The 22,089-nt window shown below is 47.6% G+C and overlaps 2 protein-coding genes across 5 annotated transcripts; one reads left to right on the top strand and one right to left on the bottom strand.

The window, feature by feature from the left end:
• Positions 1-905: 905 nt before the first annotated feature.
• On the bottom strand, positions 906-10,069 carry ZNF772 (zinc finger protein 772). Of its 4 annotated transcripts, XM_026489369.4 has the most exons (6): positions 9,828-10,069; positions 9,495-9,724; positions 9,079-9,117; positions 7,583-7,709; positions 7,120-7,227; positions 906-6,515 (listed from the first exon to the last, which is right to left on the bottom strand). In XM_026489369.4, the coding sequence occupies exons 3-6, from the start codon at positions 9,109-9,111 to the stop codon at positions 5,371-5,373; spliced, it is 1,413 nt and encodes a 470-aa protein (XP_026345154.1). In that variant the 5' UTR covers positions 9,112-9,117; positions 9,495-9,724; positions 9,828-10,069; the 3' UTR covers positions 906-5,370. The 4 variants fall into 4 exon arrangements, with proteins under 4 accessions (XP_026345154.1, XP_026345157.1, XP_048080066.1 ...); XM_026489372.4 differs by having other exon boundaries at positions 7,583-7,703; positions 9,495-10,069; XM_048224109.2 differs by lacking the exon at positions 9,495-9,724.
• A 1,996-nt stretch (positions 10,070-12,065) lies between these two features.
• On the top strand, positions 12,066-21,747 carry LOC113247986 (zinc finger protein 773-like). The gene is made up of 5 exons (XM_026489376.4): positions 12,066-12,329; positions 14,304-14,342; positions 16,242-16,368; positions 16,858-16,956; positions 19,501-21,747. Exons 1-5 carry the CDS (start codon positions 12,297-12,299, stop codon positions 20,592-20,594), a joined length of 1,392 nt encoding a protein of 463 aa, XP_026345161.1. The 5' UTR covers positions 12,066-12,296; the 3' UTR covers positions 20,595-21,747.
• The last annotated feature ends 342 nt before the right edge of the window (positions 21,748-22,089 follow it).

Below are 22,089 nucleotides of genomic sequence, written 5' to 3'. Positions count from 1 at the left end.
CGTGGTCCAAAGGGATGTTCTCCAAAAAGGTAAATGTTGGAAAAATTGACAGGAGATACCCAGCAATTGGCAACAAAGAGGGAAAAACAATACTGGAAACGTAATTGTTGCCTTACTAAAAAGAGATAACTCTGGTTTGAGCCCAATAACAATTCAGCCATATCACAAGTTCTGAAATTTCCACTACTTACAAATGGATACACATTACAGGCGCCTGGGTGGCTCAGTAAGTTAACGGGCCAACTCTTGATCTTGGCTCAGGTCATGATCTTGGGGTCCTCTGACTTAGCTGTGTCTGGTTCCACATTCAACGGGGAGTCTGCTTGAGGATTCTCTCTCCATCTCCCTCTGCCCATTCCCCCACTCGCAGGCTCTCTAAATCAATCAATCAATCAATCTTTAAAAAAACAAATGAATATTCGTTAAACCACTGGTCTACTGACAAAATGATAGCACTCATGAACCAATGTTGCTGAGAAAAGGTTAAGAAGTCCACTAACATACCTACCTCACTTGTCCCACCTGTCCAAAATACAATCTCAGGTACCTGTCCATACTGACCCTGGGCATTTCAAAGTACCCAACACAATTTCAGGTTTGGCAAATGGGTTTCATACAGCTTACCCCATCTCATGGTTATAAATGTTTTAGGTGTGATTTGTGGGTTTTCTCATGGATCATAGCTTTCCCTTGAAAACAGGCCAGTGCCTCCTCTGTGGCTCTTGGATAAGGTTATCCATAGGGGTGCTTGGGGCTCATTCGGTTGAGTGTGCAACTCTTGGTTTTGGCTGAGGTCATGATCTCATGCATTGTGGGATCAAGCCCCATGTCAGGCTCCGCACCCACTGGGGAGTCTCCTTGAAGATTCTCTCCCTCTGCCCCCCCCCCTCTAAAATAAGTAAATCTTTTTTAAAAATTTTTTTATTATTTATTTTTCAGTAAATCTTTTTTAAAAAGAGTAAAGATTATCCCTGTATGGAAAACCTCTCTCAAACTTCATAGTGGCCAGAGAACCCATTTTACTGGCCAGGTATTTTGACATTTCTGTGCTTGGCCAGTTTTATGACACTTTCATTGTGCATATCAACCTCAATCCTCAGTTCGCTAAATGCACTAATGGCACTATTAAGACTCAGTTGGCAAAACTTCTAGAGACTCTCCAATACCTTGGCCATGGCTGTGAAATCTTCGAAGCCTCAGATCCACCCCCTCGGGAACTCATAGACTTTCACCCTTTGAGGTAGTCACACGATGTCCAAAGCACTTGGCCCCTGCCTTCTTTGACCCACAGTTGAGAACACTGTGTGAAGGCCTAATTACGTCTAGTAAAGATAAGCATGCCTTGGTGGAGCAGTCTTCTCACAAAGCACTGCCCAGTGACCTTAGGCATCATACTGGGCAACCTGGAGATTCGGGCGGTTAGAAAAGACGCCTCTGGACTCTTCAGCCCCACTAGAAAGGCCCGTCGGGAACGGCTAACCAACTCTTGTGCCACCAAACTCCAGGGAACAGACTCTTGGGTTTCTGTAACACCTCTAAAGAAAGCACCGACCCTTGATTGGCTCTGCACATCATCTGGTGACTTGAAAGTAAAGATTTCTTGGAATCAAAGAAGACATCTGACGACAGCTTTCCCAAGATGTGCAAAACAAGCCTGTGTACCTTTTTCACTGTAGCTTCTTCTTTAATGGGAAGACAGTGCCCGTCTGCATTTTCCAAGCCCTGGCAAAAAAGGGGAACATCTTTTGATTGTGGCCTTTCAGAAACAGCCTCATGATCTTGGGACAAGTTAATTTTCACTTACTTTTTTTTATGGCTTAGAAGGTTCAGAATTCAGAAGTCTCTTTCATCTGAACTATTAACGGACTTTAGATTCATCTCCTAATTCATGGTCTCTAAATTTGCAACCTTACAGGCTGTATTAGCAATAACCCATTTGCTTTCAAATAGTTTTTTGAGATGACAGTACTATTTTAAAACATCTTTGAAGTCTTGTTGTTTTGCAAAAAGTTCATCAGCTCTTGCTTCATGTTCATATCCGTGCTCTATCTTCCCAAATGCACTTGGTTCACTCTTTCAGTGTGCTCTTGCAGTATTCGCTAGTCTGTTTTCACAATCACTTTAAACAAACACTTCCAAGAGGAATACATCACTCTGGGTTTGCCTTCATAGGAAGAACCTTTCTCCCCTAAGTTGGAGTAAGTGCCAATAAATATTTTGTTTGACTTTCAGACCTAGGGTCCTTGTTTAGAACCGTCATACAATTTGAAATTGTAACTTCTAATTTGTGTATAATTTTTTGTATTTTGTTGACTGTTGAGCTTTTTAAATTTTTAAAAAATGATCACCCAATAAGGTGATGCTGGCTCGATGCTTCAAGAATCTGAGTTTCTCCCTCCTAACCTTCCTTATTCCTCAAATGTGGCCTTAAGTGGTTTCCACTTGCAACGCACTTTCCTTCCAATTTTGGACATGACAACCTTCCTAGTACTGAGGGACAAAACCAGTAAATATAAAGACTCTGAGTACTGATCGGCAATGCATTCAAAGAAAGATCTTAATCAAAAGGGGGGAAATGTGGAAATTAATAAAAGGAAACCTCATTTAGAATGGAGTCGGGAGGACAGCACAGGGTGCTCTCATGTTTTGCACTAGTTGTCAATTGCAAACCCAACAGGAAGAGATGGACCTTGCAAGCCAATACTACTTTATTAACCTAGCAGGAGGAAGGAAGATTTCTTCCTCACCCTGGCAACAACGCAGCCAATTAGGGACAGTAACCGCTCAGCCAATGAGAAACCACTGTAGTTCCAACACCCAGTTTACTCCAGTAAAACTGGGACTTTTAGTTTATAACAGCCCTTCCTAACTTCCCCTTTCCTCTATAAAAAAGCATTCTTCACCTTTGTTCTCCGGACTTGCTTATGGTTTTGCTAAAACTCACTTGTCCTGGGTTGCAATCTCAGCTATTCCCTAATAAACTTTTTTTTTTTCTGGTAAAATAACTGGTAGTTTTATTTTTAAGGTTAACACAGGAATAAGAGAGGTGGCATCAGTAAAGATTCTGCAGGTAGTAAAATAGTAAGAGAATAGTTTAAAAAGTTTGACTGCTTAAATAAAATGAACTCCTTAAATGACACAAACCACCAATGCACACTGTAGGGGAAAAAAGATAACTTCTATAGATCTATATCTACTATGAAAATTAAACTTGTAATTACAAATCTTCCCATAAAATAAACTCCAGACCCAATTATTTCACTGGTGAATTCTCCAAAACAAGGAATAACACCAATTCTTCACAAACTGTTCCGCAAAATTAAAAATCGGGGAATACTTAACCAACATAATGTGTAAAGCCAGTATTATGGTGATACCAACTAAACCCAGGCATTAAGGAAAATTAGAGACTAACATCCCGCAGGAGCATAAATGCAAAAATCTTAAAAAAAAAAAAAGGCAAATAAATACAAAAGTACATAAAAAGAACACATCATGACCAAATGGGGCTCACCTTAGAAATGTGAGGTCGGTTTAAGTTTTTAAAATTAGTCAATGTAATTAATCATTAAAAGACTAAAAGTGTAAAGAAAAAAAAAGCCCTAAGACTGTGGTAACCACTATCCAAGAGATTCTCTTAGACATCCCTACCTGTTGTGGAGTCCCCTTCCACTTAGAATAAGTCAGGAATGTTAACACATCACTTCTAGGAAAAGGTTTTAACAGATACTGTGGTTTTGTTTTTGTGTGAGCTCTCTACCGGATCACTTGATTTGGAACTGTCTCTAAAATGGAACACTTTCAGCAAAAGTATGAAAGCAATGGAATGAGCTACTGATGCACAGGACACTGATGAGTCACAAGATAATTATGCAGCGTTAAAGCCAGGTACATAAGAGTACGTATTAAAGTGTTACCTGTGTACCTAAATTTTTCCATAGATATAAAATTCTGGGAAATGCAAAGAAATCTACAGTGACAGAAAGCAAGATGAACGGTTGCCTGGGAATGGGTAAGGGGGAGAGGGACTGTAGGACAAATAAGAAAACTTGGCTTCGCAGGTACAAACATGTATCAAAACTTATCAAACTGTATACTATAAATATGTGCCGTTAATTGCAGAAAATGCTTCGATTGATTGCTCTAACAGTGACCATAACCATAAGAGACACTAATATGGGAATCCTGAGAATTTCTGTAAAACCTCATTGCAAAGCCATAGTGATGGTAACATGTGGATGTACCTTTTTGAGTCACATTCCCTACAGTTTGCTCCTAACTCCAGATTAATCAGTATCTCTGTGCCAATTATGATACCTATCTAGTCTTTTTAGGGGACAGTGACATCTGCCTACTAAATAATAGATTTCAGGGGGGCACTGGCAGGTCCCAGAGGGTCAAGTTCTCATCAAGAGAATATGGGACTATGAAACATCCCTCTGGATCAAGGCAACCAATTCATACTGCTCCCAGATACACCAGAGGCTGTCACAACTGCCCACTGCTCAGGGTGACCTTGATCACACAAATAATCTTGGCATACAGGCCAAAAGATTAGGCCCACCAAGATCAGTATTCTTTCATAGGAGGCCTTCAGCAGTAATGCAAGTTAGGCTAAAATGAGAGCTGTTCTTTGCTTGCCATTCTGCTAACACCACTGAGACACAACATTTGGAGCTCTCACAAAAGCTGTTCCTTCCTTCGTGCTGGCAGAACCCCTTCTGTTCTCGATACAATGGACAGAGTGAACAGAATCCCCCAAAATATAGTTTAAAACCTAAGACATTTGTTGCAAAAACAAAACAATATGAGATGGGAATTCCTAAGGCAGGTGACTTGGAGGCTGGACAAGTCTATCATGAGTGCAAAATGAGACCGACAAAGCCCATGAAAAATGGAAACCTTCTTCGCAAGCAGCCAGAACAAAGCTTGCAACCTTCTGACCAAAACTAGGTCACGTCCATGCTTGTACTAGCTGGTGGAGAAAAAGGCAGGAAGGGGTGAGGATCCTTAATGGGCTCCAGGTACTGATGACTCCCTCTAGGGAAGGGAGGAGGAGCAGAGGTCTGCCTATTAGAAAACGTTTGGGGGACTTACACACAATGTGGGACTCTGCCATTCCATACATGGCTGTTGTTTTGTTTTGTTTTTCAGAGACACGGGCAGTGACAGAACTCTGGCAAGGCTCCTGGACAGGTTACAGAGTGCAACACTGCACCAGAAAGCTTCCCACATAGGTGGCATTCAGAACATGCTTTAATGTATGAGCTTCAACTTCTGGCTGATGGCTACTCACGAAGGCTAATCTCAGAGCTTCTCTCTGCTGTCAGTCACTATGTTGAACAAGGAAACGGTGTATTCCCTGCCATCCTAAGGCCTTTCTCCAGTGTGAACTTTCCAATGTCGGATGAGGGAAGCTCTTTGCCTGAAGGCCTTCCCGCACTCGCTGCACTTATATGGTCTTTCTCCAGTGTGAATTCTATGGTGCTGAACAAGTACATGTTTATGGCTAAAGGCTTTTCCACAGTCATTGCACACATAGGGCTTTTCACCATTGTGAACTCTCTGGTGTGCAATAAGGTCAGAGCTCTGGCTAAAGAACTTCCCACATGCAATGCACTCATAGGGCCTTGCTCCAGTATGAACACTCCAGTGTTTAATGAGTCTGTATTTGTGACCAAAGTATTTCCCACATTCGCTGCACTCGTAAGGCCTTTCTCCAGTATGGATACTCTCATGCTGAACAAGTGTGGATTTGTGGCTGTAGGCTTTCCCACATTCACTGCACTTGTAAGGCCTTGCTCCAGTGTGGACTCTCTGGTGTACAATAAGGTTGGAGCTATGATTGAAAACTTTCCCACATATGCCACACTCGTATGGCATTTCTCCAGTGTGGATCCTCTGGTGCTGAGCAAGTATGGGTTTGCGGCTGAAGGTTTTCCCACATTCGCTGCACTCATAAGGCCTTTCTCCAGTGTGGACTCTCTGGTGCTGGACAAGTGAGTCTTTGCGGCTGAAGGCTTTCCCACATTCGCTGCACTCATAATGCCTTTGTCCACTGTGAAAGGCATCCACACATTTGGTGTTACTGTTTGGCTTCCACTTACTATGAGGGGCATGGTGCTGGAAAATGCTTGAGCTAGTTGGGAAGTCCTTATAACCCTTCCCTGTAGTAAAAGGCATCTCCAATGGTTCAGGAGGGGAGCTGTTCACCAGCAAGGTGCTGCCCTTGTCCCCTCTGAAGGGTTCCTCTCCACTGCGCTGCTTCTGGTGATGAAGGTTTGCACTGAAGCGGAATTGTTTCCCACATGCCCCACACATGTATGATTTCTGCCCAGGGTGCGTTCCCTGGTGCTCAGCCACGTGCAAAATGTCTTTCAAGACCAGGCCACAAGTCTCACAGGGGCGGGCCTTCTGGGTAGAAGGACCTGCCTTGGGAGTCCTGACCTGTGACACTCCCACAGAAACGTTCTGCTCAAAAGCTATCTCCTCATCCTCCATTCCATGCCAACAACCTGAAAGCAGACAAATGGAGAGGACAAGTGCAAACTGACACTGATGGAAGAGGGAGCCTCATTATAAATGTGTGTCTAACCAAAACAAAATCAAGGTCATAGGACTGCTGTCAGAACAAGAGGCCCAAGCTCAAGTTGAGTAAAGGGCTGCTATGCAGTAGCTGGCATCTACAGATCATAGAATGGAAGAGTCCAAGGGAAAAAAAAAAAAGAAAAAAGGAATGGAAGAGGCCTTGACAGGAGAGGACAGGGTACAGCCTGTAGGGTACAACCCAGGAAGAACACTTCACCTGGGGACAGGTGAGAGCCGTGCAGCTGTGTCTACTGAATAGCTACCACTGAACAGCTGGTATTTAAGGACTATTTGGGGTATGTGCCTATACTAAGTATAGGCCAGTGTTGGGGAGCACTGCAGAGGGAGCAGTGGAGAGGAACAGGTGAGATATGGAAGCAGAGGTGGGCAATAGGCAGAGGCCAAAGGTCAGAGCACAAGACAAGTGTGTACATGGGAAAATAAAGTGTGGGGAGAGAGGTTAGGGAATGACCAGAACCCAGCCCCAACATCACATCCTTCCCCACTCCCATTCCCGAGGGCCACACCCACCCTGAGCCTCTCTGGTCCTGGCTGGAGTAGCATCTGCCCAGTCAGATCCCCAGGGCTTGCTGCCCAGCTCCAGTGAGGTAACCCCACGGGACATGGAAGATTCATATCCTAAGGAGAAGACAAGACAGGTAAATGGCCAGCACTAGTCTGGGTAACCCACAACCCAGAGAAGAAAACTAAGTATGAGAAAAATAACCTCAAAGTAGGGTCTTGCACAAATAGCTCAGTGGTCTCAGCAAGTGGTGACCACTCTGGTCCCTGCAATTCCTGACCCAGGCAGGCCATTGGAAACATCAGCTAGAGGAAGGGGTCAGAAACTGGGGCACAGGGGTGCATGGATCTGGACAGGGCACCCAGTCAGGGAGAGGACAAGCTCTGATACAGGAAGGACTGGACTGCCCTTGGGATATAGGGGAGAGGCAGAGCCCAGTACAGGATACTGGGGTGGGTGTGATGGCCTTACCCAGCGAGGCCATAAGTGCCAAGTTCTCCAGCATCACATCTCGGTACAGGAGCCTTTGAGTCTCATCAAGGAGCCCCCACTCCTCCTGGGAGAAGTACACGGCCACGTCCTCAAAGTTCACCTGTCCCTGCCACAATGGGGAGAGCCGAGTCCATGAGCAGCCTCTCTCCCAAGGACCCCCATCCAGGCCCCCACAGATCTCCCTCCTGTACTTCTTCCTACCTAATTCCTCAACTCAGAGGAAATACAGGGACTGGGTGCCAATGGTGTCCGCACTCTCCTAATTGTTCCTTTGATTACTGTGTCCACCCACAGCAACAATAGGCGGGTGGTCAGAGAGGCACCATCTAACCTCTGGGCCTGGCCTGCAGGGCTGCACTCTGCCCTACCACCTCCTGCCAGCCAGTTCTCCTGGGGCTGCTAAGATCATGCTATCAGACAACCAAAGTTGGGCTCACCTTTCTCCTTTAAGTTCACGTTACTTTGCATGTGCGCATTATTCTTTTGGATTATACTCTGTCTCACGACTCTGGCCCCCTACGCAGTCACTGGCCTCCACCATCACCTTCCTGGCTCACTAACTGCACTGCACTGTACATTCCTCCTCCTAAACCGCCTACACACCATCTTCTACTTTTTGGATGTCTGCATCATGAACCCCTCCACAGATGTCCAGTCCCATCTCCAGCAGGTCACCTGACACCTCCATTCGGTGTTCTCTGGAACATCTTAGACTCTTCCCATGGGCAACAAATTTAAAATCCTAATATCCAATCTGAGTTATGTCTACCACTGACTTTCCCAGCTGATGGAGCATCTACCCTTCCAGCTGATAAGGGCTAAAATCTTGGGGTTCTCTCTTTCTCTCTCATATCAAAAAAATAAATAAATAAAAATCTGATCCAACACTTCTCCCACCTACACAGCTACCCTCCGGCCCATCCCTTACTACCACTCATGTGGAATGTTGAAGCAGCCTCCTCCCTGGTCTCCTCCTGTACACCATAGCTCCCTTTACCCTCACCATACAGTCTGTTCTCAACTTGGCATCCAGAGGGGGCTTGTTAAAACCTGGATTAGATCACCTCCCTCCCCTGCTCCACACCCCGATGGCTACACAACCCTCAGAACAGAGGCCTGGCTTGTCAGCTGGCCACTCCAGACCTGACTCCTGTCCACCTGCTCCTGATTCCTACCATACACGGGGGAGACCTGTTGTTTCTTGAAAATTCCCATCTCAGTCTCTCCTCCAAGTATATGCACGTTAGTTCCTAGACCTGGAACAACTGTCCACATCTTATTCCAACAGTTACCTAAAACTGGAACCCTTCTGTATAACCCCTGGCCTGGACTCAGAATCCTGGGCTGAGGATATCTCCAGGGTCCTCAGACTCAAGAGCTGGGAGAGTGTAAGTAGGGTGTTGTATGACACCACAATCCTGGAGACCATGTGGGTGGGGGTGGGACGGATGAGAGCACAGACACCCTTCCCTCACCTGTAGAGGGTCCATAATTACTTCTGAGTTCATTGGAACCTGTGGGAAGAGGGAGACTGTGAGAGACAAGCAACCACGAAGGAGCTCATGCCCTGCCCTGCCACAAACACCCAGGGCTAACTGCCTACCCTCTGTGCCTAAGTCTTTAGGGCCACCTAACAGCTGTGTTACCTCGGACTAAGTCTGTCTTTCTGTGCCTCACCTAACCTCGTTTGTTTGTTTGTTCCATAAGCAGTCTATGAAATATTTTTAAAGCCTTCGGATTGCGTCCCTCCCCTGTTTAGAACCTTCCATACCCGGGGATGTACTGTATGGTGACTAACATAATATAATAAAAAATCATTAAAAAAAATAAAAAATAAATTAAAAAAAGAGTAAAATGAAAAAAAAAAAAAAAAAAAAAGAACCTTCCATACCTCCCGGCACGCTCACAATGACGGAAGAGCTGCTCAAGCTGTGACTGCAGGTATAACTCCTCCTCACACTCTGATCCTTTCACACACCAACGGCCCCAGGTTTCCCGAAGGCTCCGTTTGTGTCGCTTCCCAAGCCTTTGCACATGCTGGCCCCTCCGTCCGCGACGTCCTTCCACACCCCACCATACCGGCGATCTGAAATGGGGCCCAACCAGGGGCGCCCCTGCTGTCTGGACACAGGGACCTAAGCTGCAGGGACCTGAGTCGGCTCTCATTCGAGGTTCTGGGTTCAGAAACAGAGGTCGCGGGAGGACGCGAGAACGCAACACCCACCTGCGCCGCGTCCGTCAGTGCGGCCGCCTCCACCGGAACCTGTGGACCGGGAAGGCGCGCGGAGGGGAGGGGGTCATAAATGGTCGACAGGTGCGAGGACGCGATCCTCAGGCCCGCCTCTGTTCAGGGGAAACAACGCCTCCTCTCGCGTTTGCTCTCTCGTATCACTTAGGCCTGACACAGCGATCTGGAAACTAACCTGCTGGGTTAATCCAAAAACAAACAAAATGTCGGCTCAACGAGGGAACGGAAATCCCACCCTGACGTCTCCCGCACCAACAGAAACACTCCTCTCCCGGGCCTTCATTGGCCCAGCACCGCGGAGAATCCTGGGTAATGTAGTTTCCTCCGAAACCACACAGGCGAGGGGCCTCTGCGCGGCTCCGGAGCAGAGGCCACCACGTAGCTGGCGGCGCCTACAAATTGCGTCTTCTTGAGGTCGCTTTCCCTTAAAGGTGCCGTTCCCATATCCCCGATAAGTGTAATCTGTAACGCGTTACAGAAATGTTTAGAGATATTATTTCAGGACTTTTTACGCAGAGAACGCGCACCGAAAAATTCAATGGACACACCATATGCTAATCTCACTCAGATTTTTATAGCTGGAAGCTAATAAGCATTGTTATCAAATAAATCTTGTAGCCTGCATCTCCAGAGTTAGTTTCGTGAGCCTCAGCACTGAGGGTCAGGAACAAGAGAAGACGCCAGACACCCGACGGTGTGGAACATGAAGAGGCATGTCAAGCACTGCTAAAGCACGTGGGCAATGTTTGCGTCTCTGGTTACCTCAGAAATCATTCCTCCTGCCTGTATAATCAGTGATTGTGTAGAACACAGATGTAACACTTTTTTACAAGATAATATTTCTGACTCTGTATACAGAGAGGTATTCAATTCCTTACAGGTATGTTACAAATCTCTGAGAGGAAGGCGATTTACCAAATGTCATTCAGGATTCAGGAGGGCAATAAGAAGAGTCTCCATGCAGAAGAAAGAGCCACAGAATTAATCGGCCGTCGACTTAGAGCCCTAATGTCTTTCCCACGTCAAAGACCATACCTATAAAACTATCATCCTGTGTAAAACAGAATATATAATGTTTCTTAGGCATTCCTTGTCGCTTGCTCCCCTTACATGACCCTCTGCCCCCCGGAGTTCACCCGACATTTTCGATAATCATGCCCTTGATGTCTTTATAGTTTTACCACCTATGTTTATTTCCCTAAATGACAGTCTATAGTCACATGCCACATTGAGGCCTGAACTAAAGAACTAATGCCACTTGGGTCTCTATCATTTCATGTTCTCAACTCCAATACTGACTCCTCACCTCCTTTCTAGAGTACTTTCGCTAGTACTTAACACCTACTTCCAGAAAATCCCAGGAAGGAGTGAATGCTTCATCTTCTTTTGTTCTCAGGCATTCCAAGCAGTGATGGATTCAGTCACTGCTCAGCCCACAAATAAAAGTTACAGAAGAATTGGGGAAATGAAGACTGACTCAAAAGAAATGGAGTCAGTGGTGCTGGGAGAACACATACTAAAGTGGTGGCATTTCTTTTACTAATGCTTCCTGGTGTCAACAATGGTCCAGCATCCTTCCAGCCTGCAGGGAGTTTGCTTTGTGTCTGGAGATGAAAGGGCAGTGGGAACACGGAGTAGAAAGGGATGAGGGGGGGAAATGTGGGAGTGACAGCGTGTTGGCTTATGGTTTTGAAGCCCATTGTCCTACTTGAACACCAATGTTGGGCCCTTAAAATTGGAAAGGGCACAGATGTGTGGGGTGAGGGAGGGAGGTGAACACTTGGGGTCCACAACTATCCCCCCACCTCGTTCAGAACTGCGTCATTTTTCCCTCACACATCAGGCATCGCTTCACCACCGCTGTCTTTGATATTGGACATCGCCTTGGTAAGGGAAGTTTGGTAACGTACAACTGGTTCAATACGAGGAAACCAATGTATTGTGGCTCTCAAGACTCTCTTGAAGCCCTTCAAGAGAAGCAAAGACTGTAGTACTCGCTGCGCAGGGAAACTGAAATCCAGGGACATCTACATTTAGGATAGTCTCTGGAGGAGAGTATGGGACAGTTCTTGACCCAGATTTCTCCTGCCCGCCAACTCTGCCAGGCAGGCCACTTTCTCCACGTTGGGCTCGGTGGGAACTACATTACCCCGAAGGCGCTGGGCGCCGCGCCGCCTGCGCTCTGCCAATGAAAGCGGACGTTTCCTCGCACGCGGAACGCGCTGGGCGGGACTTCTGCCGCGGCCGCGGGGGCGGGCGTTTTGTGGTCTCTGGGGCTGCTGTGTCTGATCAGAGGTTCGGGAAGGCTGCTGTGGAGCTGGGGTGACGAGAGCGGGAAGCGGCGAGAGAAGGCGGTCCGAGGTTCGGTCGCCCCGAGGGATCGGGGTCGGGGGTGCGCAGACGGGTCCTCCCGCCCTCCGGGCGCCGTTCCGCCCGCAGAGTCCGATGGCGGCGGCCGCGCAGAGGGACTTGGCTCAGGTAGGCGCTGATACCCGGGCGGTCCCCGCGCAAGCTGAGCCCTAGGGAGCGGCCCCCCCTGGGTCCGGGACAGTGAGGCGCTCGTGTCCGCGTTTCTGCCAACCAGTGTGATAGGGAGTGGGAGGGTTATAGGCACAGGACAGGGCCTGAGCTCGAGTCATAAACTGGGGTCTATCTCGTGTCCACAGGGAACAGCTTGAGAGGGGACAGGTTACAGTGGAAAGGCCTGGGCCTTCGTTCTGAGGGCTCTGATGGCCACAGAGGGTTGTGAACAGAGGAGGGACGGACTCCCATCTGTTGCTCAAAGTTTTCGAAGGCTTTTTAGGGAACTCAAAGGGATGGTGTAAGGAGAGTGGAGGAAGTCCATACAATAGACTACAGGAGAGTTGTGACCAGGACTGGACCGTACTGATGGCAGTAGAGGGACGGACTGATAGATCTTGGAGGGATTTTAAAAACTGAACAGGATGCATCTGATGCATCAGAAGTGGCTGTGAGAGAAAGAAGGGAATGAAGGACCATCTGTGTTTCTGCTTGCCTTTTTGTAAGTGTTTCCTGAAAATATCTGGTAGGATAGAGATGGGGAGGTCAGTGCACGGAACAGGTTGCAGGGAAAAGAGTAGGAGTTGGATTTGGGATAGGGTAATGTCCAGCGCAGGTGTCATATGGGTGCTTGCTCACTCACATCTTAAGTCCTGGGGAGGGATCTGGGCAGAAGATATTCAAGAGGTGGTTGATACTGTCCTGGACCAGGGCAAGGCCTGGGACTCCTACTTGGGAGGGAGAATCTTAAAGTTCTTATTTCAGATGGGCCTGGACGGTGGGGCTACTTTCAGAAGGGTGATCCCTGTAATCCTTAGTGGTTCTGGTTGGTGTGTACAGGAGTGGAAGGTTATAGGGTCTAAGAACCCAGGACTGGAATGGAGACTGAGATGTTCAGTGGTGTGGGCTTGCCATTCTGGGCTCAGCAAGCCCTCAAGTCCAGTCCTTGTGGAGAAAAGGAAAGGTCAGGTGAGTGGAGCAGCCCCTTTTGGTGCTTAAGTGCCCCCAGCCTTCAGGGCAAGAGGGATGAGTAGCTGGAAAGGCCCCCAGCAGGACTGCCTTTAAGATAGTGTGTAGCAAGCAGCCAGGTTGCCACCAGGACTAGTATCTACTGTTTCTTCAGGCCCAATCCCCAGTTTATTAACATGTGAGTTTATATGAAGTGTTTATTTAAACATTAACTGGTAAAAGTACATATATGTTTGTATATATACGTTTGCACATGTGTGTATGTATACACGTGTGTATACACATACATACGTAGGCATTAAAATAACATGGGTTTAACAAGTTAAATTGATGTAAGACTTACTGATTGAAGTTTTAATATACTTCTAAGCATCCGATTAAAATTAAATGTCTTTTTTTTTTTTTTTTTTTAGGATTTATTTATTTATTTGTCAGAGACCACGCACAAGCAGGGAGAGTGGCAGGCAGAGGGAGAAACAGGTTCCCCGCCAAGCAAGGAGCCTCATGCGGGACTTGATCCCAGAATCCTGGGATCATGACCTGAGCTGAAGGCAGACGCTTAACTGACTGAGCCACCCAGGTGTCCCTAAAATTAAATGTTTTAAATATCATATTCTTTTAGTTAAAAGGCACATACAAAACACATTTTCAATGCCTATCAGTTTATTTGCACTGAAAATGTTGACAGAAGTGTTAATTATGAGGACAGTAAAAGTCACTACTTAGTACTTGACACATAGGAAGGAATTCAGTACAAATAATAGCCCCACAGGGTGGGCACCACTATTATCCCCATTTCACAGATGACAGCACTGAGGCACATGGAGGTTGAGTATTTATCTGAAGTCACACAGCTGGTAAGAGGCATCCCTGAGGACTGAGGCCCAGATGATGTGAAGGGCTTGGGTGGGCCTTTGTGGCCCAACACTGTTCCCTGCTTCTCATGGCTTTGCTTTTCTATAGGTTCGTATTGCTGCAGATTTGCTTCCAGACCACGCAGAGGTAAGTGGGAGGTATCCCAAATCCTCATCCTATTCAGTTCCCACCTGCGTGGGCTGTAGATTCTGTGACTCTTTGCCTGCTGTTCTCCCTCCTCTTCCATCGTAGATCCCTGGAAGATCAGGGGCCTGAGTCCAGACCAGGAATTACATGGATTGGTTCCCATTTCTGGCAAGCAGTGGCATGGCATTTATAAGATATTACATTCACGGTGATAAACATTAGAAAATGCTAGAGGTGAGGCTGGGCTGGGAATGCTCATGCAACCTCAGGTCTCTATTATGTCTGGTGGAAACAGTAGGAAACAAATTAGACCTGGAATGGAAGCCAGGAGCTGAGCCTCTATTCTGGAGTGCTGGGAGCCAGGGAAGGTTTGGAGCAGAAGAGGGAGGTGATAGGACCAGACTTAATGAGCTCCTCCTGCTGCACGGCAGAGAGCAAACTGGGGAGGGGGCGGCTGCAGTAGTCCAAGTGAGTGCTAGTGGTGGCTGTGGAGGTGGGACACGTGTTGGAATCTGCATCTGTTTTTTCAGTAGGTCCAGGCAGACTTTCTGATGTGGAGGGTGGGAGAAGAAGTGGAAGGGTTAGCAGTGACTCTGAGATGTAGCAGTAGCTAGGAGCAGGCAAGTACCACCATGTCAGAATTGGTGGTAAGAGTCATTTTCAGTGGGAATATTAGGAGTCAGGTTTGGGCTATGTTGAACTGTGATGCTTCAGAGACCCACAGGTGGGTGTGTCGAGTGGGCACCTGGACACATGAGTGTGGAGTTGAGGTGATGTGGTCAAATTGGAGACACCCACAGTACTGATGGTGTGTGGACCAGGATGGCTGTATGGATCAGATTTGGCAGGAGCATCATCAGGTAACAAGAAGGAGAGTGTGGGGCCAAGTCTCTTGCTGGACACCTGGATGGGGGTAGTGGGCTTCACAAAGACACATGAGGGAGAATAGTGTCCCTGTGGTCAGGGTATAGGCATGAAGAGGGTCTGGCCAGTGGACATGAGACAGATGTGGAGACAAGGCAGTGAGGTGACAGTGAAGCTGGTGCCACTGCTTATTTTTTCAGCTCTGGGATCCCCAGGCTCTTGTTCTGACCCTTGCTGGGACCAGGGGATTAGTTTAAGATAAAATGGGATCCTCTGGGACAATCGGAGGCCTAGCATGAGAGACAAGTGGACTTGGGCTTGGGCTTTGAATTAAGCATCAGAGGAAACTGAGATGGGTAAGGGGACACCTTCGCAGCACAGAAGTGGAAGAGGGCCGAGGGTGTCTGAAATCTGTGTGTGATTCCTGGTGGCTGAGGATGAAGCAAGGATATGAGCCAGGCAGGAAGACCTTGAAGGCAGGCTTGCCGGTTGCCTCTGGCAGTCAACGTCATTGGAATTCTGGGACAGAATGGGATTCTGATTATATTTGCCAAGCACCCTCTGGATGGCATGTACACACTAGCGTGTGGTGAGGCCAGGGAGATGCATGATGTGGTGGAGGGGGTGCTGGTGGCAGTGAGGGTTGGAGGGATGGCAGTGAAGGGAGGTGTGGTACAGCATTGTGCATGTTGGGTGGGAGTGTAAACTGATGGCTCCAGGCTCTTGTACTGGGGGCTGAAGGGAGAATAGTGGCCCAAGTTAGTTGTTGGGGAAGCACAATCTGGGAGACCCCAGGTGAATTGTCTGGCAGGCCTAGAGCTCAGATGGCTATTACCTGCCCACCTGTTGTTGCTGAGGACTGAACACAGTGCCTGTTGGGACAGTGAGGAGCAAGCAGGTCACATCAGTGGCACCAGGACTTGGTATTTCCTCTGAGGTGGGGGAACTCTGGAGGAGGGTGGACGTTTGTGAGGATGTCTAGAGTGCTGGGAAAGGAAGCTACTACACATCAGCTCAACTATCCTGTCTTGACAGGGCCATGTGACCTTTGAGGATGTGGCTGTCTACTTCTCTTGGGAGGAGTGGGGGCTCCTTGACGAAGCCCAGAGACTCCTGTACCGTGATGTGATGCTGGAGAACTTTTCACTGATGGCCTCTCTGGGTAAGGTCCTCACAACCCATTCCAATGTCCTGGGCTCTGCTCTTCCCCTTTACCTCAGGGGCAGGTCTTGCCTTCCCAGAGCTGGACCGTGGGCATTTCTTCCTTCCCTGTGCACTTGAGTACGTGTTGTGATAGCCTCGGTTGTGTGCACCACCCCTTCCCTTCTTGAGCTGCCTCAATACTTGCTGCCCCAAAGCTGTGCAGGAAAAGATGTGGGAATTAGAAGTCTTGCAGTCAGCCTGATGGATCACACCCTGTTGGCCTCTCCGTGGCCCGGGGATGCTGGAAAGATCTCTGGCAGCTCCGTGCGCCAGGTTCTGCTCTCCTTTGGCTGACACATGGGATGTGCCTGCACCGACATGGCAACTGCTTCACTGGGTTGTTTTTGCAAGAGTCTCCTCCAAGATTTTTCTGTAATACTTCGTTTTCTTTTCTGTGGGCTGTCGTGGGGTCGGTCACTTTGACCCTCCTGTGTTCTCTCTCCCTTAGGACTTGCATCTTCCAGGACACATGAAATTACCCAACTGGAGTGGTGGAGAGAACCCTTTTTGCCTCCCTGTGAAGTCTTGACTGCAGCCATGCCAAGAGGTACTTGGAGGGCGGAGCTGGCAGGCGTGAACTCAGGGATGGGCTCAGGTCATGCCAGGAATCCTTTGGCTGGGCCCTGATGATATGGTGCCAAGGCACGGTCCACGGCTGATTTCCATCTTTTCTCAGTTGCGCACTTATTATGTCTACTCTGATTTCTGACCCAGAGCCGTCCCCCACCTCTCTATCTGTCCTACTGCTCCTTACTCCCCAACAGTGGCCTGCCTTTGTCTTCTTCGTGAGGTGGTCAGTCAGGCACAGCCACAAGAGGAGACGCAGGAGCAGCTCAGGAGAAAACAAAGTTGATTATGCTCAACAGGTCTAGAGAGACAGTCACAATATGCTGGGGTGGGGGGGTGCGTGGGAGGTGGTTCACAGGGGAGGGAGCACCCAGGGAGTGGGCTCAACCAAGCAGGGGGAAGCAGAGAGTGAGGACCTATGAGCAAATGCCTTTCCTGGGGGCCGGTGGGGGGGGGTGGTATACGAGAATAGGTGCCTTCAGCTCAAAATATCATGTGAAAATTGAACTTGGCGGGCCAGAGGATCTTTAAGTAAAGTATGTATCTTAGGCTCTTGAGTAATGCCAGCAGCTGCCTCATCTCTGGGGCTCTCTGTGAGCAGGAGCTGCAAGCCCGTATTAAATGCTCTTGGTAACCAGTGAGCTCCTTTACCCCATCTCTTTGCATGAAATCTTTCAGAACAGTTTGGATTTCCAGTCTTGTGAAGACATGAGTTTTAGTTTCTAATTCCTTGTGATCTGTGTTCTTGACATCCTGGGTCTGGAAAGATCTTGGCTGCTTCATTCCTGTGCCCCCCCCCCCCCCCATCTCTTAAGGTGACCTCAGCTGGATTGGAATCCATTGAGGAGAGTTACGGTGGCTGGATGTCCTTTTGGGATTGGTCCCAGACCTTGGGAGCAGAGTTGGCAAGTTGATAGGCAGCAGCATGAAGCAGAACCCAGAAGGGTTTCGAAGGTGTCTACCCTTGTTGAATTATTGGCTGACTTCCTCTGGTTATTGAGAGGTGTTAGAGATCCTGAGCCATAAGAACTTGAGCCGCTTAACTCCAGGGATGGGGCCCACTGATGCCCACGGGCTTGGGAGGCAGAGAGCCGCAGCAGCCACACACAGTGAGGGGGTTGCCACCAGGACTGACCCTCACAGGGTGCCGTGGTGGACTTCCCATGAAGGAGAGGCAGTATCCCTGCTTCGGACTGAGGAGCAGCATGGACTTGAATGAGCACGTGAAAAACCTCCCAGTCCTGGTGCCATGAGTCCACAGGAGTTATCTCCTGAGGGTTACCGAGCCCTCCTCTGTAGACAGATCAGCTAATAGCCAACAACTGATATACAGCGTTTCTTTGGCAGCTGCAAGGAGGTTACCCTTCCACTCTCACCCTTGCTTACTCTCACCCTCGATTCCACTGGAGACTTCATGATGTTTTTAGCCAATTCTACCAGTCTGTTCCTTACTCAGGGAGCACCAGGAGAATACTCCCCCCTCCTCACCAGCACCCTGTTGAGTCAGGGCTGGCCAGTAGTGAAGTCTCAGGGTATTTTAGGAGAATGAGCTCCACAATTTAGGGTGGAAAGCCTTGGCAGTGCCTGAGAGAGGCAACACAGAGCAGCTCAGAGCAGCACACGGGAACGCCAGCACGACACCCAGCCTTCCCAGGTGGTAGACAGCCAGTTAGTAAGCCAAGCAGTTAAGGGGCATTTCTTAGGTCCTCCCTCACCTGTGAATGATTGGCATCAGAGACCATCCTGTTTGCTATGTAAATCGTTTCGTATTCTCTTATGAGAATAGGCGCAGCCACGACAGGAGAGGTGCAGGAATAACAAAATTTATTATATTCACAGGTCCTAGAGAGACAGTCACTGCACGCTGCGGGGGGTGGGGGTGGGGTGTCACGTGGGAGGGAGTCCCAAGGGAGTGGGCTCAGCCAGGCTGGGAGAAGTAGAGAGGACCTGTGGACCTTCACTGGGAGTCAGGGTGGGATGCACAAGAAAAGGAGTGAGGGGATTTCACTGGTGCGTTTGAATGGTGCTAGGTCCCAGTCAAGGGGGAGGGTGGGAAGGAGGACCTGTGGCAGGGGCCCACATCCCACTAGTGTATGTGGTCGCAGAGTCATGGCCTGTCTGTGGGGAGGTTGAGGCAGGAGGAGAATATGAAGTTTTCGAGATTATGATACAGGCTTTCACAGAACGTGTCATGAGGTGTGCGTGTATCCTTAATAGTCCCTGACCACACCCTTCTGCCCTGTGTTCCTGGGTTATCAGCAGCCTTGCTGAAGGCCATTTGCAGAGGGGTAGTTGGAGACCCAGCCTCTCCTCCCTGAGCTGCCCTCCTCCATCCTTGTGTCCTTGCAGCTCATGAGGCCTCCCACCAATCTGCGAGCTTGCCAGGTCCAGCGTGGCACAGTAGGCCCTTCCTCACTCTGAGCCTCAAGCCTGATTCTGCCAGCAATACGATGGACTATTTACTGGGTGTCTGTGACACGTTTGTAAGCATGCTATGTCCTCCCACTGATTTCTTTGCTTTCAGGTTGGCGGCATAGAGGAGAGGCTGAGGAAGCTCCTCGTGAACAGAGTGTTTATATAGCAGGAGTGCTCAGAGCAAAATTTCAACACCAGAAGCTGCATTGTGGAGGGAAACCTTCAAGAAGAGAAGGTGGGGAGGGTGGGAAGGACTTCCCAATTAGTTCTGGTTTTCTCAACCATCAGGTGACCCGTGGCGGAGGGGAGCCACAAAGGAGCACCAAAAGTGGGGAGGCCTTTCACCCTGGAAAAAGGCATTACAAATGCAGCGAATGTGGGAAAGCCTTTGGTCAGAAATACTTACTTGTTCAGCACCAGAGACTACATACTGGAGAAAAGCCTTATGAATGCAGTGAATGTGGGAAATTATTTAGCCATAAATCAAACCTTTTTATACATCAAATAGTTCACACTGGAGAAAGGCCTTATGGGTGTAGTGAATGTGGAAAATCCTTTAGCCGCAATGCCGACCTCATTCAACACCAGAGAGTTCACACTGGAGAAAAGCCTTTTACATGCAGTGAATGTGGAAAAGCCTTCAGGCATAATTCCACACTTGTTCAGCATCATAGGATCCACACTGGAGTGAGGCCTTATGAGTGCAGTGAATGTGGGAAATTCTTTAGCTTTAACTCAAGCCTCATGAAACATCAGAGAGTTCACACTGGAGAAAGACCTTATAAGTGCAGTGAATGTGGGAAATTCTATAGCCACAAGTCAAGCCTTATTAATCACTGGAGGGTTCACACTGGAGAAAGGCCTTATGAGTGCAGCGAATGTGGGAAGTTTTTTAGCCAAAGCTCTAGCCTCATGCAACATCGGAAAGTTCACACTGGAGAAAAGCCTTTTAAATGCAATGAATGTGGAAGATTCTTTAGTGAGAATTCCAGCCTCGTTAAACATCAGAGGGTTCACACTGGAGCAAGACCTTATGAGTGCAGGGAATGTGGGAAATTTTTTCGCCACAGCTCCAGCCTTGTTAAACATCGGAGGATTCACACGGGAGAAATGCCTTATGAGTGCAGCAACTGTGGGAAATCGTTTAGCCAGCGTTTCAACCTCATTCAGCACCAGAAAGTTCACAGTGGAGAAAAGTCTTGAATGCAGCTAATGTGGACAAGCCTTTAACCAGAGGTCTGCCCTGATTCAGCAACAGAAACTTCAGTCCACGTAGGCCTAATGAATAAACGTGAAGAAAGGCTTCAGCCAAAGGCTTAACCTTGTTGAGCACCGGAATGTTCAGACTAGAGAGAGGCCTTAGGAGTGCAGTACACATGCAGTCTCCTGATTAACCTAACTGAAAACTGAGAGGAGCTCTGAAAGTAGCCTTTATGAGGGAGCCAGCAATTGAACATCATTCATCCAAATATGCTGACATACTGCCTCCTGAGAAGCTAAGCCTCTGCCTGGGAGCTCTAGGGAGAGGGAGTCCTGTGTTCTTAGATGTATTAGTCTGGAGTGGAGTTTCCATCTCTATCATTGGAGTGGGGAGAGAGGGAATGGTCTTAGTTCAAATGTGACTGGCTCTTGCTGTTCTTACTGAATATTAGATGTTCTTGATTAAGTGTTTCCTCATTTGCTGTATACCGTACGACCATTTCCAGAGACTTTAACTTGTGTTTTTATAATTTCCCCAGTGTCAATGGGAAGCAGGCCTGCAAAGCTCCTCACACTGTCATGCAGGAAGTTGATCTAAAGATTTAATTTTATAAGAACTTGCCAGCTTGTGTTCTAGATGGTTAATGCCATTTCATATTTCTTCCTAGAGTATTAGATTTCCAGTTTCTTCACATCATTGCTGATCCTTGTATGTAACACATGGGCCATTCATTTCAGCCGTTCTAGTAGGTGTGTGGTGTTAACCTGTCTCTCTAATGACTCAGTGTTGAGCATTAGTCTTTGTGTTTATCCACCACCCATACATCTTCTTTAGTGAATTATCTTTTCATGTTTTTTTCCTACTTTTAGAAAAATTGGTTGGTTTCTTATTGTTTTGTGATTTAATATATTCTACATAGAAGTTCCTTATTTGATATATGCTTTACCAATGTCTTCTCACGGTCTGTGCCTTTGATTTTTGTTTTTTTTTTCTCTTTTTTTAAAATTTTCATTTCTTAATCTCTTTCCTAGGGCAGAATTTTCATTTTCAGGAAGTTCAATTTATTTATTTCTTAGCGACTGCATGTTTCGTATTATATTCTTTTTCTCTTATGGTACTATATCGTTGCTTGTAAATAAAAGCCTTATCTGAGTATGCTGGAGTCTTATGAGTCCTTACCCAATCCTGTGAAATCTTTGTGGATTTAAATGTACATAAAGATTTTCAGTGTATGTAGACATAGTTACCTGTGTACATATCCACTAACTCTTCTGAGAGAGCCTAGACAGCAGTGGCATTCCAATAGGCGTGAGCATATTTAATGCACAGTTATTGGTACAGTTTTTCAGTAAAAAAAAAAAAACCCAGAACTCCTTAGAGGCTATTTCCAGGTTGGTACAGGAAGGTACATGAGCCTAGGAAATATTCTTGGATCAGTCGAGAAATGCTCACAGAATGATGTTGATGTATTAGCTTTCTAGTGCTGTCCTAACAGAT

This window comes from Ursus arctos, unplaced genomic scaffold (genome assembly GCF_023065955.2).
Source record: "Ursus arctos isolate Adak ecotype North America unplaced genomic scaffold, UrsArc2.0 scaffold_19, whole genome shotgun sequence".
Classification (NCBI taxonomy): Eukaryota; Metazoa; Chordata; class Mammalia; order Carnivora; family Ursidae; genus Ursus; species Ursus arctos.
The sequence above is the reverse complement of the archived record's forward strand: the minus strand, read 5'-3'. Positions and strand labels throughout refer to the sequence as shown.